Raw genomic sequence first — 13,209 nt, forward strand, 5'->3', positions numbered from 1 at the left:
TATGTAGTGCAGTCAATACTTGAGTTCATGCTTTATTCATTGTGCACTGCTATTCAAAAGCAGATATGAACAATCCCTATGACCAGACCCCTCTGTGCTACTTACGTGCTTGCTGATATTACATTTAGCAAATTGGTGTGAAAGGGAAAGACTTGTCTGCTCTCTTATTATTTCATTCCCTTGCATGGCACTTTATCTTGCTCATTTTGGGAGTTCATTTCTCTTTACACTCTGTCTCATATTGGAATTTAATGCTACCTTTGTCATCTCCAAACTGGGATTAATTAATTCCTACTTTCAGACACATTTCTTTTAGCGCTCCTCTGAACTCAAGGTCAGAAATTTGTCTAAGATGGTGTTCTCTCCAGCACAGCTCAAACAAACATGGACAAACTAGAACAGGATTGTGCAGATTGAGAGATGAGTACCCCTCCATCTGTCGAAGTAGTAATGTGATTACCCTTCAGCAGACGGCAGGGTCCCGGAAATCTCTGGTTAAGTGTTTTAGATGCCAGCCAACCTATAAGGGATCATCTGTAATCTGCTGATCTTATGGCACAAATTGTGACCTTCTACTCTGTCAGGCAAGATTCAGCATGGGCAGGTGTTCAGACAGAGCTGGGGGGTTGTGATGGATGAGTCTTTGTGCATATTTTGGCCACACAATGACTGTCTGTTCCTCCAGGACATTAGAGGGAATGATCTGGGCCACACTGTTGCCAGACCTCACTTCTGCAATGCTCAGAAACTACAGAGAGGGAGAGAGAAGAGAGCCAGGGTGGCCTTCAGCTCATAGCTTTTATCTGCCAACCTGAAATGCCTATTTCACAGATTAAAGTATAAGACGTTGATGGTATTACAGAAATATTGCATTGTCTGGCTAATGCTTGATGGATAAATATACAGTGCTGCGGGTCTTATATGTTAGTTGGTATTATAGAAAATTATATTCTATTTTCCTTATTGCAATCGTCAGCTCTTTCGTGATAAATGACCACAGTGGATCTGTCTACATGCTCATGCAGTCCTCAAGAAGCACTCTGGGAAGAAACCATCTGTCTAATGTGTGTGTAAGTGTCTGTGCCCAGTCGCTGTCTAATCCGTCCTCAGTCTTAAGTTGCAACCAGGCTGATAGATCATGCGGTTTCTGTTTGGCTAAAATAACATACGTCATGGCACACGCTATTCCACAGTTGTTGCGTTTGTACATTTCTGAAGGAGATGCGTTGCATTTAGCAATACACTGTGTATAAATGGGATTTGATTCACATGCCCTCTTTGAAGAAATTAGGTCATTTATGCATTACTAAATAGAAAATCCTTCCACGACCACCCACAGACAGTAGTCCATTTTTCAGGAAGATTGTAAGGTGTTTTTAAAAAATTTTTTTTATAAAGGGTCCCTCTGGTGTTTAGTCTTTGTGGTGCAAGAAAACAGCTCTTTCCTTCTATTTCAAAATGCAAATACTGACTTGATGATGTTCAGTGATACATATGGCTGAATCCTTTTTTTCTACAGGCGTGATGCGGGTGGACTACGGAGACGTTTCATCCCGTAAAGCCCTCCGTGAGGCCTTGCGGTGCAAACCGTTTTCCTGGTATCTAGAGAACGTCTACCCAGACTCCCAGATCCCGAGGAGATACTACTCACTTGGTGAAGTATGAGCTTTCTCGTAACTCTGATCTCCCGTAATGCAGCAGATACACAGCCTCCCTCTGCATTCAGTCAGATATGTCCTGGTAACTTCTGGGTTGTGTTCTCAGAAAGACAACATCGCTGCAAGATAAATCAGAAAATCTCAGGATCCAGCAAAGACCGAACAAAAATGAGATAAAAACAAACATCCCCAGCCGCTTGTATTGAACGCGTACAATAAACAAACAAGGGGTTGTTCGTGTAGTCAGTATTGATCCCAGTCACATGTTTATACAGCTATGCTATGCAGGCTGGGTAGGTGAGATAAGGCTTGTGTATACTCATGACACAGTTTTGTGTTGTACTTAGTGAGCAAAAATGGACTTCATAATACAAAAAAGTGTTTCTCAGAATCTCTGTCACACAGGGATATAAATTGTTAATCAGCAAGTTGTGAATTTTGTCATGAACATATTTATTCCCTCTTCTAAAAATTAAAGTATTGACGACATTTTTCACCAGATGATTACTTTAACAGGCGAAGATGAAACATGCAAAGTAGTTCTCTTAGAAACTAAAAAGGGATTGTGAAACTGTGGGATAATTTGCAGCTCAGACGTGAGAATTCATAGTTAATTGTTTTGAGATAATAGAAGTTCAAGTTCCTCTCATTAGTTCGTTCCCCCTCATGCAAAAAAAGATTTTTTTTAAGTGACCTGAATTTGCCTCTTGATGTGATGCTCACGGCTCCGAGATGGCAGCAGTTCAGCATGAGGTAAAGTCAGTGTCGACATGCAGTGTGCTGCTTGCATGATAGATGGCAATTTAAAAGTAATGTCAGATGAAGAACTCATGGTGAAATGAGCCTGTAATCCTCCAACATTCATACAGCTGAGGATGAGAGGACTTTTTTTTTCACCTGTGCTGCTCTGCTGTACTGCAGTACAAGCTTCTCTCTCTCTCTCTCCCTCTCTCTTTAGCTACTGCAGCACCCCAGACTTCTCCTGACTTATTCTCACCTCCATGACACACAGTCAGCCTTTCTTTAACAGCTTGAAACATTAGGTTTTATCACTTAATTATGCGTACCATTCTGCTCCTGCATGATAGGCATAATAAGTTGTATAGAGCCAGCTATGTGAATGTACAAGTTCATTAGAAAGCAGAAATGACTGGAAAGTCCGTAGAAGCTGTGGTACAGTAGCAGGGGTTACTGCGGCTGTGCAGTCAGATCACTTATCCATTTCAGCTTTAAAGTGAAGATGATGGGGACACAAGATGGATACAACTAATGATTATTTTCATTATCGATTACTTTGTCGATCATTTTGTCCCAAAGTTGTAATTTTCCAGAGCCTAAGGCGGCATCTTGTCTTGCTTTGTCAGACCAACAGTCCAAAACCCAAAGATAATCAGTTTACAAATTAGAAGAAGTTTCTTTATTGTCACATGCACATAGTGACATTTATCCTCTGCATTTAACCCATCCCTCAAGGGAGCAGTGGGCAGCAGGGACCAACTCCAGAATTTTTTACCAGTCAATAACACTGACAGGAGAACCTAACATGTTTTTGGTGGAACACACAGAGGAAACCTGTTCTGCAGACATGGGCAGAACATGTAAAGGCAGGGGCAACCTGGGTTTGAACCTGCAACCTTCTTGCTGTGAGGCTACGGTGCTATCCACTGGACCACCATGAAGTATGACAAGGAAAAGCTTGAAATCCTCACATTGAAGAAACTGGAACCGGGAAATGTTTGGCATTTTTGCATTTAAAATAACTAGATTATTTGATCATCAAAATAGCTGCTAATTAATATTTTTGATTACTGATTTAAACGTATATCTTGAAATTCTTGTGGAATCAGGCAGAAAGACATAATAAGAAATAATATGCATTTTTTTGATCAAATTAATCGCTAGTCACAGTTGTTGACTGAGTAATGAGAGAAAGCTTGTGGTTTGAATAACGTCACTTTTTATGTAAAGAAAGCTTCCACAACACTGTGGCTGTGACTTGTGTGTCATCAAGATACAACTTCAGCATGTGCATCTTAAACAGCAAGCTGTGTCAGTTGGTTTCATTGAAGCCAGCTAGATCAGTTGTGACATTCAGAGTAACATTTAGGGTCTTCACATGTCTTGTTTTATCCGACAAGCTGTACAAATCCCAAAGATATTGAGTTAACTATCATACATGACAAAGAAAAGAAAATCTGGAACATGGAAATGTTTACACTAAAAATGCTAACTACTGTTAACTGACTTTAAAATTGTTGCAGATTAAAAAGTTTGTCGATCAACTAATACATTAACAGAATTATTTCAGCTCTATGTAAAAACCCCCAAAATACAGATAATAAGAAATCTGTGTGTAATGCTAAAAGGTTATTCTGAAACAGAAGCAATAAATGGGAGGACTGCAATGAACACTAACAGAAAAAGAGGGTGAAGAAAAGATGATTGATTTTTAATGAGAAATATTCAGCAGGACCTGACTGGCTTCTGTTTGGCATTGAAAATAACAAATAGATGGACATGTAGCCTGGGGTCCCTGGTATTATTAGAATACACTGTGTAAACTTTGTAAACTTTGCCGTACAAATTCTAAACTCAAGAAAGTGATAACATAGGTTGGTCAAGTCAGTTTTATTTATACAGCCAAATATCAGAAATCACACATTTGTCTTAAGGGGTTTTATCTGTCTCTATTTTATCTCTATCCCTAGATTCATTTACAATATGGACAATAAGAATGTTTAGATTTGAAAACATACAATTACAAAGTTTGAAATGCAAGATTTGCAAAGGTTTGACCATATATGTTTTGAGTTGTGAAAATCGAGTTGATAAATTGCTAGTATGAAAAAGCCAAACTAGAGAGAGGAAGTTAATTTCACATTTCAGTTAAAGTAGCTACTAATTCTTTTGATTTGAATTCCCGCTTATAGATCAGAAATGTGGAGACCAACCAGTGTGTGGACAACATGGGAAGAAAGGAGAACGAGAAAGTTGGCTTTTTCAACTGTCACGGCATGGGTGGAAACCAGGTGAGGGGAAAAAGTACACATACTTTTTAACGTTTCTGGTTTGGATTCAGTTTTTAAAGTACCCACGCACAGTGTCCTATAAACACTAACTGGAAACATGCTTTTAGAAACATTATTGAAGTGTTTTAAACAGAATGTACAAAACAAATCTCTTTTAAATGAACATTGAACCAAACTAGCCATTGATTCTTCTTTGTCTTGGGTACATGAGCTTTGGGATTTTGTCTTTGCTAGAAAGTTTCAGCTCAATCAAGTTGGATGCTGAGTGTGTGTGAATTGCCAACACAGATTTTCAATACAAAGTTTGGGTTTTTGCCAAGTTTTTCTTTTTCACTCTAAAGTCGAAGTTGAATTGGCTCCATGTTCTGGTCATTGTGAGGTCTTAGGCAAATTTTGAAGGTTTGTGCCAAGAACTGAACTGCATTTCAGTCTAATCAATTATTCCTTCTGTCCTTACAACTCTCATTATGGGGCATTGCGTATAGCTTAAAAAGAGGAGTTAAACATTGTAGCTGTAGAAAGCACTAAAAACACCTTGCACAGTATATACTCTGAATCTGAATTAGGTTCACAACGCAAATCATGAAGAAATTGATTGTTGATCAAAATAAAAGAATAAAGATGTGCAAATCGTTCACATATCATCAAAAGCACTTTTAAACACAATCATATTTTACATTTCTGGAATGCAAAATGATGGATAATGTTGGCCTTGCTAATGTTTTTTATGACCTTAGTGTGACATCTTGTTTTCAGGTTTTCTCATACACGGCGGATAAAGAAATTAGGACAGATGACCTCTGTCTGGATGTCTCCCGCCTCAACGGACCTGTCGTCATGCTCAAGTGTCACCACATGAAGGGCAATCAGATGTTTGAGTACGATGCTGAGGTAGGATTCTTATAGTAGCCCTGTAATCTGTTATTTCAGGCAGCCATTCCTGCTTCCTGATGGCTGATGTTTTGAAAAATGACTTTGATGAAATGCTGATTGATGATATTGATGTGTTTGTCACGAGGAGATTGCTGTGCAGTGGTGCAGAATGCTGCAAAGTTGGAAATTAAGTACTTGTTTGCTGCCACCAGATGGTGCTGTATGTCAGTGTTTTTAGCAGCACAGAAGTTGAGTTGCTTTCCTTACCAAGCAGCTGTGTCTCTCCTTTCATATTTTCTCCTTTCACAAGTATGTTGGCAAGTGGGAATATGATTTTGAGGTAAGCTTTTCAAATCATCGCTCCTGAGTATTGCCCCATAGTTTCAGTCCCGTGGTTCCAGTTTCATGATATCCTGTAACACTGTGTGGACTGTGGAGTGTCAATGGTTGTTAGAATAGATCATTTAAATCTAATGCAGTCTAATACAGCCATGTAATTAATTCTTCCTTCATAAGGTTATAAACTGTTTTAGAGACTTGTGCATTCACTCAGCATTAACCTACTGTATCTGCCACTTAAAGATCTAACTATAAGTGGCCAAATCATGTAGTACAACCATTCAACTTGATGGCCAGTCTATAGAAGTAAACCAAATGTAATGAGCTAATAAAGCCAACTTAATATCTGAGAAATTATAACTGTGACGAGGCTGAAAAACAAATAACAAATAATCCTAATGCATTTTTATACTGCGTGGTACATTGCAGACCAGCGTGTAAGACACACTCCGGCAAGACACTATTAAATTTACACAACATATAAATGTGTGAGTGAGTCACAGTTTTTTCATTTGGAGTAGCACCAAAATGAAAACAAATATTAGATACATGACAAAGCCATAATACTGTTTCATTTTACTTAATATTCCTGGTTATGCAACTGTAATAGTCTTACAATTTCAATATTCAATAAAATGCAGAAACAGATGTTTCAGGCTCTTAAATGGAAAACAGAAAGACATTTTCATTCACTTAAGAGAACCAAAATATTCTCCCTAAGCTCTGTTGACTCAGAACTCAAAGTACATTATGGATTATACAACTCAAAAAGCATCTTTTATATTAACTATTCATGCATTTTGCTTTAAACCACTGGGAGACGGTTAGAAAAGGCTGCACTGAATACAATGTTACCTGTCAGTGATTAAGATGTCAGATCACTGACATGTAGATATGACAAGGCCTTTCCATCATGAACTGAACAAACCCTGGGAGAAATCCTTTCATTACACTTTGTTCTCTGGGTGCCTTCTTAATATAAAAAAATTAATAATTCATAAACAAAGAGGACCGGCCTCGGGCTGGGGTTTTACCGCTGTCAGTGGCCGAGGTTATTTTTAGCCCTTGTGTGATAGACAGTTTGAATCCTGGGTGACTACAGTACTGTTAACATTTCATCTGGTCACCAGTTTCTCTTTCACAAGAATACCTGACTCTTTCATATTCCTGCTGTATTCATTCACAACCATGACAGACAGCCTTCCTTCTTTTTCAACCTGCTCTGCTGTTTCAGCCAGAAATAAGCTGCATTCACTTTGCTCTGTCCAGCAGTCACTCACAAATATATCAGTTACATACATTGTGGCAGTCAAACTTATTCACCTACTCTTACTCACACAGAGTTTAAGTTTAAATGGGGAAATCTGCTGAATTTAGAATTCAAATACTGTGCATTGACAATACACATAACGTTATATCCATTAAATTAGGTTTAATTATGACTGTCTTTGGCTGATGTGAGGCGTTTTGTTGTTGAGCAATTTCACATCATTAAGTGCCTAGTTGGATATATCGGTTTATCCCAGTCATAATTACAACTTGGGGAATGATGTGAATGCTCTTTACAAATAGTATAGTCGTAATTACAATAACTCCAGTATGACATTAACCTGGCATAAAGCCAGAGGCTGTATCAACCAATCAGGGGGAGCCAAATCTCAACACAAATTTCAAACCCTTTTCAAATTCTTAAGTCAACACATTGATACTTGATAAAAAAACATCTTTAAATGAGACACACAATATATGTCAAAATCAGTACTATACAACAATAGAAACAATTAATGTAATTTTCCCGCTAAAATCTTAAATGGGTGAAAAAAAGGTTAAAGTGTGGAAGGGAGACAAATCAGACAATAACCAGTTATAAAAGTTGCTTTGTATTACCCATCGAATCTTTTATAGTGTAAAAAAAAAATGTTTTCATCTGCATTGTACAGATTGTAAACTGGGATAAGCGCAGGATAAGCGGTTGATGATGGATGAATGTCTCATTTTAAGGATGTTTTTAGCAGTTGTTGATGTGGTAATTGTGTCAGTTTAAATTTGGCTCAGATATTTTGATATTTGCTTCCCCTTTTTGATTGTTACATCCTGTGGCTTTAGTTTAAAGATTATGAATTTAGTGCCTCACACAGATCCATGATTGAGATATTATGTCTCTTATGAACTCAGTGCTGCTTTCCTTTCACAAGCTGTGATATTTGAAATATTTCATTATATTACAGCAGAATTGTTAAATTGTATGTAAAGGCTGTTAAGTCCAGGTTTTGAAAACCTCAAATAAACAACACACCTTTTCTAGTTGAATTGAAATTGAACTCTCATCTCTTGAAGATGGCTGAGCAGAACAGGTGGGTAAATTTAACAATAACTGTTGACTCTCTCACTTATCTTCACCACCATCTGCCCCTTTCATCCCGCCTCACCACAGAAGCACACCTTTCTCCACATCATCACCCAATCATGTCTGACCATCAGCCGTCTGGAGGATGGCACCTACGGCCCCACAGTGGAGTACTGTAACAACAGTCCCTTACAGGCCTGGATCCTCCAAAACTACACGCGTCAGGAGGTCGCTAGACGCCTCTACTATAGTCCCACTGATTATTTTCTCTAAAGTCTCATCTGCTCTGGTGGGCTGTAGGGCCTGAGGTGAGCAGGTTAGTACAAATTAGGCTTAGAGTAGAAGCTGGTGGTCATTTTAGCTGCTGGGTAGTGATGTAGTTAGAACTTGAAGTAGATTAGTTTGACCGCTTCTGTCAATATTTTTTTTCTTGTTTTTGTTACTGAGAGCAGATGAATGCAGAGCTTGTTGTGATGTTGATCTTTTAGATATTAGTCAGCAGCATGCAAATTGTTTTAGGAAGCATTAAGTCGCTTTTACCGGTGACCTTTCATGGGGAATGTACGAAGATAGGGCAGAGACACATCAAGTAATGACATGTCCCATCAAGATGGCCTCGTTTAAGATGCTATCTGCAAGACGTTTATCCAGTCGTCATGCTAAAATTGATCTCATTTTTTGATGTATATTTTTCAACAGAAATATTTTATTTTGATCTGAAAACTCAGTGGCTGTCCCCTGGACAGTGAGCATTTGGTGAATGATGCCTGAGACGGAGGAGGACGCATTTATTTTTAGCTTATTATCTACGTGCCGGGCTGATTGAAACGGGCTTGCCATTGTTTACAAGTTCTTTTGAAGTGATCCTTCATTGTGAACCTACCTTTCATGGCCGTGGCCTCTCAGGCCACTCTCCTATTGGCCTAAAGCAGCTGTGTACACTGTGTCCCATGTACATATTATAAAAGCAACAAATCTCAATTATCAGTGCTTTTCACCACTCGGCCTGCTTATTTACATACTTTTGTAAGGAATGTTTTTTGGCTCAGCATTTCTGTCCATTGCAGGGTTTTTATTTTCCTGCTTTTTCCAGTCTTTGTCTGTCATTTTCTGTGTAGCCAATTCTGTTCTGCTGAGTTATATGGATTTTGCTCCTCAGAGTCCTGTACTGTTGTATCTCTGAAGAAGCTAAAGAGCAATTTCACTGTAGCATGCCACAGTTTTTGTGTCCAAGCAGAGTAAATTGGGTAAGGAGCTCCCAGGGCTGCTGGTGTGTGTCAGAGTTGCGGCAGTACAGTGACCTGCTGTTAGATGGCCTGATTTGTTGTTCAGAGGGCCTTGTGGCATAGCTAGCACAAGAGGAGAACACGTACACAAGAGCACCTTGCTAATGAGTGTTTTCTGACTCTGCCTTGAGACAAAGGGAATGTGCTGTTTTTTGTATTTCCCACAAAAAGCAGCCCCACCCTCTAGCTCTCCTTCCGAGTCAGCAGAAGATCACATCAAACAGGAACTCTTGTGCCTTTCAGCAAGTTAAATGTGCTGCTTGGTGACAAAGAGGGAATAATGTTCCTCAACCTGGGCTTTTGGTTAGGAACGGTCCTCATTTAATTAGCTGGTCTCTGCTGTGCACACACTGTGCACCTCACTCCGGAGACGCTGGTTTGGTTTGCTGGTTTGCTGACTGAAATGGGAATTTTCTCTGCCCCAAAGGAATCATGAAATAATTATGAGCAAAGGACAGGACCTGCACATTTCTAGTATTTTCATTAAATGTGTAACGGTTTTTCTACACTATGCCATTGTACTTCCATCTCTGTCACTAGAGTAGGTTTATTTGTTTTGAATGAAAGAAAAAATATTTTACTCATTCTCGCTTAAGCCAGGTTCTTATGATTTATGAATTAGATCTACCTCCAGTTCGGAGAAGCTCCATGTGTGAATATTTAAAGAGGAGTATTTGTTGATTATACTTATTTGTGGTTTCTTTACTCATACTTAAAACAGTGTAGGAATGATTTTTTAATAAAAGAAGAAAACGTAAAATGTCTCTAGTATAGAGCTAACTTATTGTTCTTTTTAGTTCTTTGGCAGGTGTGTGAGGTCAAACGCCACCTGCTCTCTTTGTTCTTGCTCTGTTTGAACAAATGTGGCTGTAGGGCGGCCTGCAATGTGTACTTCAGCAAAGATATGTGTGTATGTGTGTGTGTATGTGTGTGCACTTCTTTGTATCCTGGCAGATAATGTCAGGCCCTTGTGTTTTATAGCTTCAGATCAAACATGGCCTGAGCGTCTCTGTGTGCTCATTAGTCTGAATATCCCCTGTCAACAGTCAAAGCATAATCTTGTTTTAATGAAGAATTATGCCAAAAAAAATCATGCCTCTAAGCATGTTTTAATGCTACATGCAGACTGCGTTTATAGTTGTTCACATGTATTTTCTTTCATGTGTGCTGTGCTATTTAGTTTGACAATTGCTCCCATGAAAACAGTGTGCAGACTGCGGAAAAGTGAGGTTAGTGCTTATTTAGTGATCAGTTATCATATATTATATACTAAAAGTGAGATACTGTAAATTTGATTTGATTATATCTTTTCATGCGACAACACTGCAGAAATTACACTTTTCTACAATGTAAAGTAGTGAGTGTACAGCTTGTATAACAGTATAAATTTCCTGTCCCCTCAAAATAACACATCACACAGCCATTAATGTCTAAACCGCTGGAAACAAAAGTGAATACACCCCTAAGTGAAAATGTCCAAATTGGGCCCAAAGTGTCAATATTTTGTGTGGCCACCATTATTTTCCAGCACTGCCTCTTAACCCTCTTGGGCATGGAGTTCACCAGAGCTTCACTGGTTGCCACTGGAGTCCTCTTCCATTCCTCCATGACGACATCACAGAGCTGGTGGATGTTAGAGACCATGCGCTCCTCCACCTTCCGTTTGAGGATGCCCCACAGATACTCAATAGGGTTTAGGTCTGGGCACATACCCTCAGCTTCTTTAGCAAGGCAGTGGTCATCTTGGAGGTGTGTTTGGGGTCGTTATCATGTTGGAATACTGCCCCGCAGCCCAGTCTCCGAATGGAGGGGATCAGGCTCTGCTTCAGTATGTCATAGTACATGTTGGCATTCATGGTTCCCTCAGTGAACTGTAGCTCCCCAGTGCCGGCAGCACTCATGCAGCCCCAGACCATGACACTCCCACCACCATACTTGACTATAGGCAAGACACACTTGTCTTTATACTCCTCACCTGGTTGCCGCCACACACGCTTGACACATCTGGACCAATCTTGGTCTCATCAGACAACAGGACATGTTTCCAGTAATCCATGTCCTGTGGTCTGCTTGTCTTCAACAAACTGTTTGTGGGCTTTCTTGTACATCATCTTTAGAAGTGGCTTCCTTCTAGGATGACAGCCATGCAGACCAATTTGATGCAGTGTGCGGCGGATGGTCTGAGCAATGACAGGCTGACCCCCCACCCCTTCAACCTCTGCAGCAATGCTGTTTATTTCCCAAAGACAACCTCTGGATATGACACTGAGCACGTGCACTCAACATTTTTGGCCGACCATGGCGAGGCCTGTTCTGAGTGGAACCTGTCCTGTTGGCCACCTTGCTGCAGGTCAGTTTCAGGGTCTTCTTATAGCCTAGGCCATCTTTATGTACAGCAACAATTCCTTTTTTCAGATCCTCAGAGTTCTTTGCCATGAGGTGCCATGTTGAACTTCCAGTGACCAGTATGAAGGAGTGTGAGAGCGATAACACCAAATTTAACACACCTGATCCCCATTCACACCTGGGACCTGAGACCTTGTAACACTAACGAGTCAAATGACACCAGGAAGGGAATATGGCTAATTGAGCCCACTTTGGACATTTTCACATAGGGTTGTATTCATTTTTGTTACCAGCAGTTTAGACATTAATGGCTGTGTGATGTGTTATTTTGAGGGGACAGCAAATTTACACTGTTACACAAACTGTACACTCACTACTTTACATTGTGGCAAAGTGTCATTTCTTCAGTGTTGTCACATGAAAAGTTACAATCAAATATTTACAAAAATGTGAGGGGTGTTCTCACTTTTGTGAGATACTGTATGTATATTTGTTAAAAATGGTGTCTTAGTAGCACATAACCGCAGAGGCTTCTCCTTATAGGCCAACTTCAGCTTCTCTACTTCTCTGCATGTGATCATTAGGACCAGAAAAGCAACTCAAGTGAGGAGCGAAATTGCGGAAGCGTGTTATTTCTGAGCGAATGAAAATAAATGGTTAATCAAGGCCATTGAGAGTTCTCTTCCAGTTGTTAGTGGGGGGTGTTATCTCTGAAGCCTTCATGGCAGATAGCCACAGATTTCTGTGCTACATGCTCATGTGGTGCTTGAGTTCAGCTCATCACAACAGGTGTGTTTTTCCAGTCTGGACATTTTAAAAGCGCTTGCTCTGTCTTCTGGCTTATGTACTTGAACAGACATCACTGTTGGGGAAAGGAGGCTATGTGTGGAGTGGAGCAGGAGATGAATTTGAGCTTATTTTGTTGTGAGGACATGGCACAGAGTAAACTCCAAAAATAACAGAAATGTTTGAGGTCAGAACCTTTTTAAATCTAAATCTGCCCTTAAAACAATACTCCCATGATCTTAGAGACCGTTAAGATATTTATTAATTATCACTGATATTGCTGAAACAATTAGAGGATGAATTGTGTCAATCGGCTGGAGGTGTTACGAATAACATTAACGATTACTGTTTTATTCAAGTGTCTCAGTAAATCATGACAGTGTGACTGTGAGCTAGCATGCACAATACCAGGACCTGCAACTAAAGCTGAAATTTTCCAGGAAACCTGTAACATATCTATTCAGTCATTTTTCAATATAAGCTGTTGCATGTCACTGTCTGGTACTTATATGATCATCTTTATGTATCATGCCTAATGCAAGTGA

General features: G+C 39.6%; 1 protein-coding gene across 1 annotated transcript in view; it reads left to right on the forward strand.

Moving 5' to 3' along the window:
• Nucleotides 1–13,209, forward strand: part of galnt13 (UDP-N-acetyl-alpha-D-galactosamine:polypeptide N-acetylgalactosaminyltransferase 13) — a 43,592-nt gene that overhangs the window by 27,034 nt on the left and 3,349 nt on the right. The window contains 3 exon segments of the mRNA XM_038720393.1: nt 1,520–1,659; nt 4,589–4,687; nt 5,444–5,578. Of these exon segments, the coding sequence (XP_038576321.1) occupies nt 1,520–1,659; nt 4,589–4,687; nt 5,444–5,578 (374 nt within the window).

This window comes from Micropterus salmoides, unplaced genomic scaffold (genome assembly GCF_014851395.1).
Source record: "Micropterus salmoides isolate LMB-PRFRI ecotype aquatic unplaced genomic scaffold, ASM1485139v1 Ms_hic_scaffold_15, whole genome shotgun sequence".
Lineage (NCBI taxonomy): Eukaryota > Metazoa > Chordata > Actinopteri > Centrarchiformes > Centrarchidae > Micropterus > Micropterus salmoides.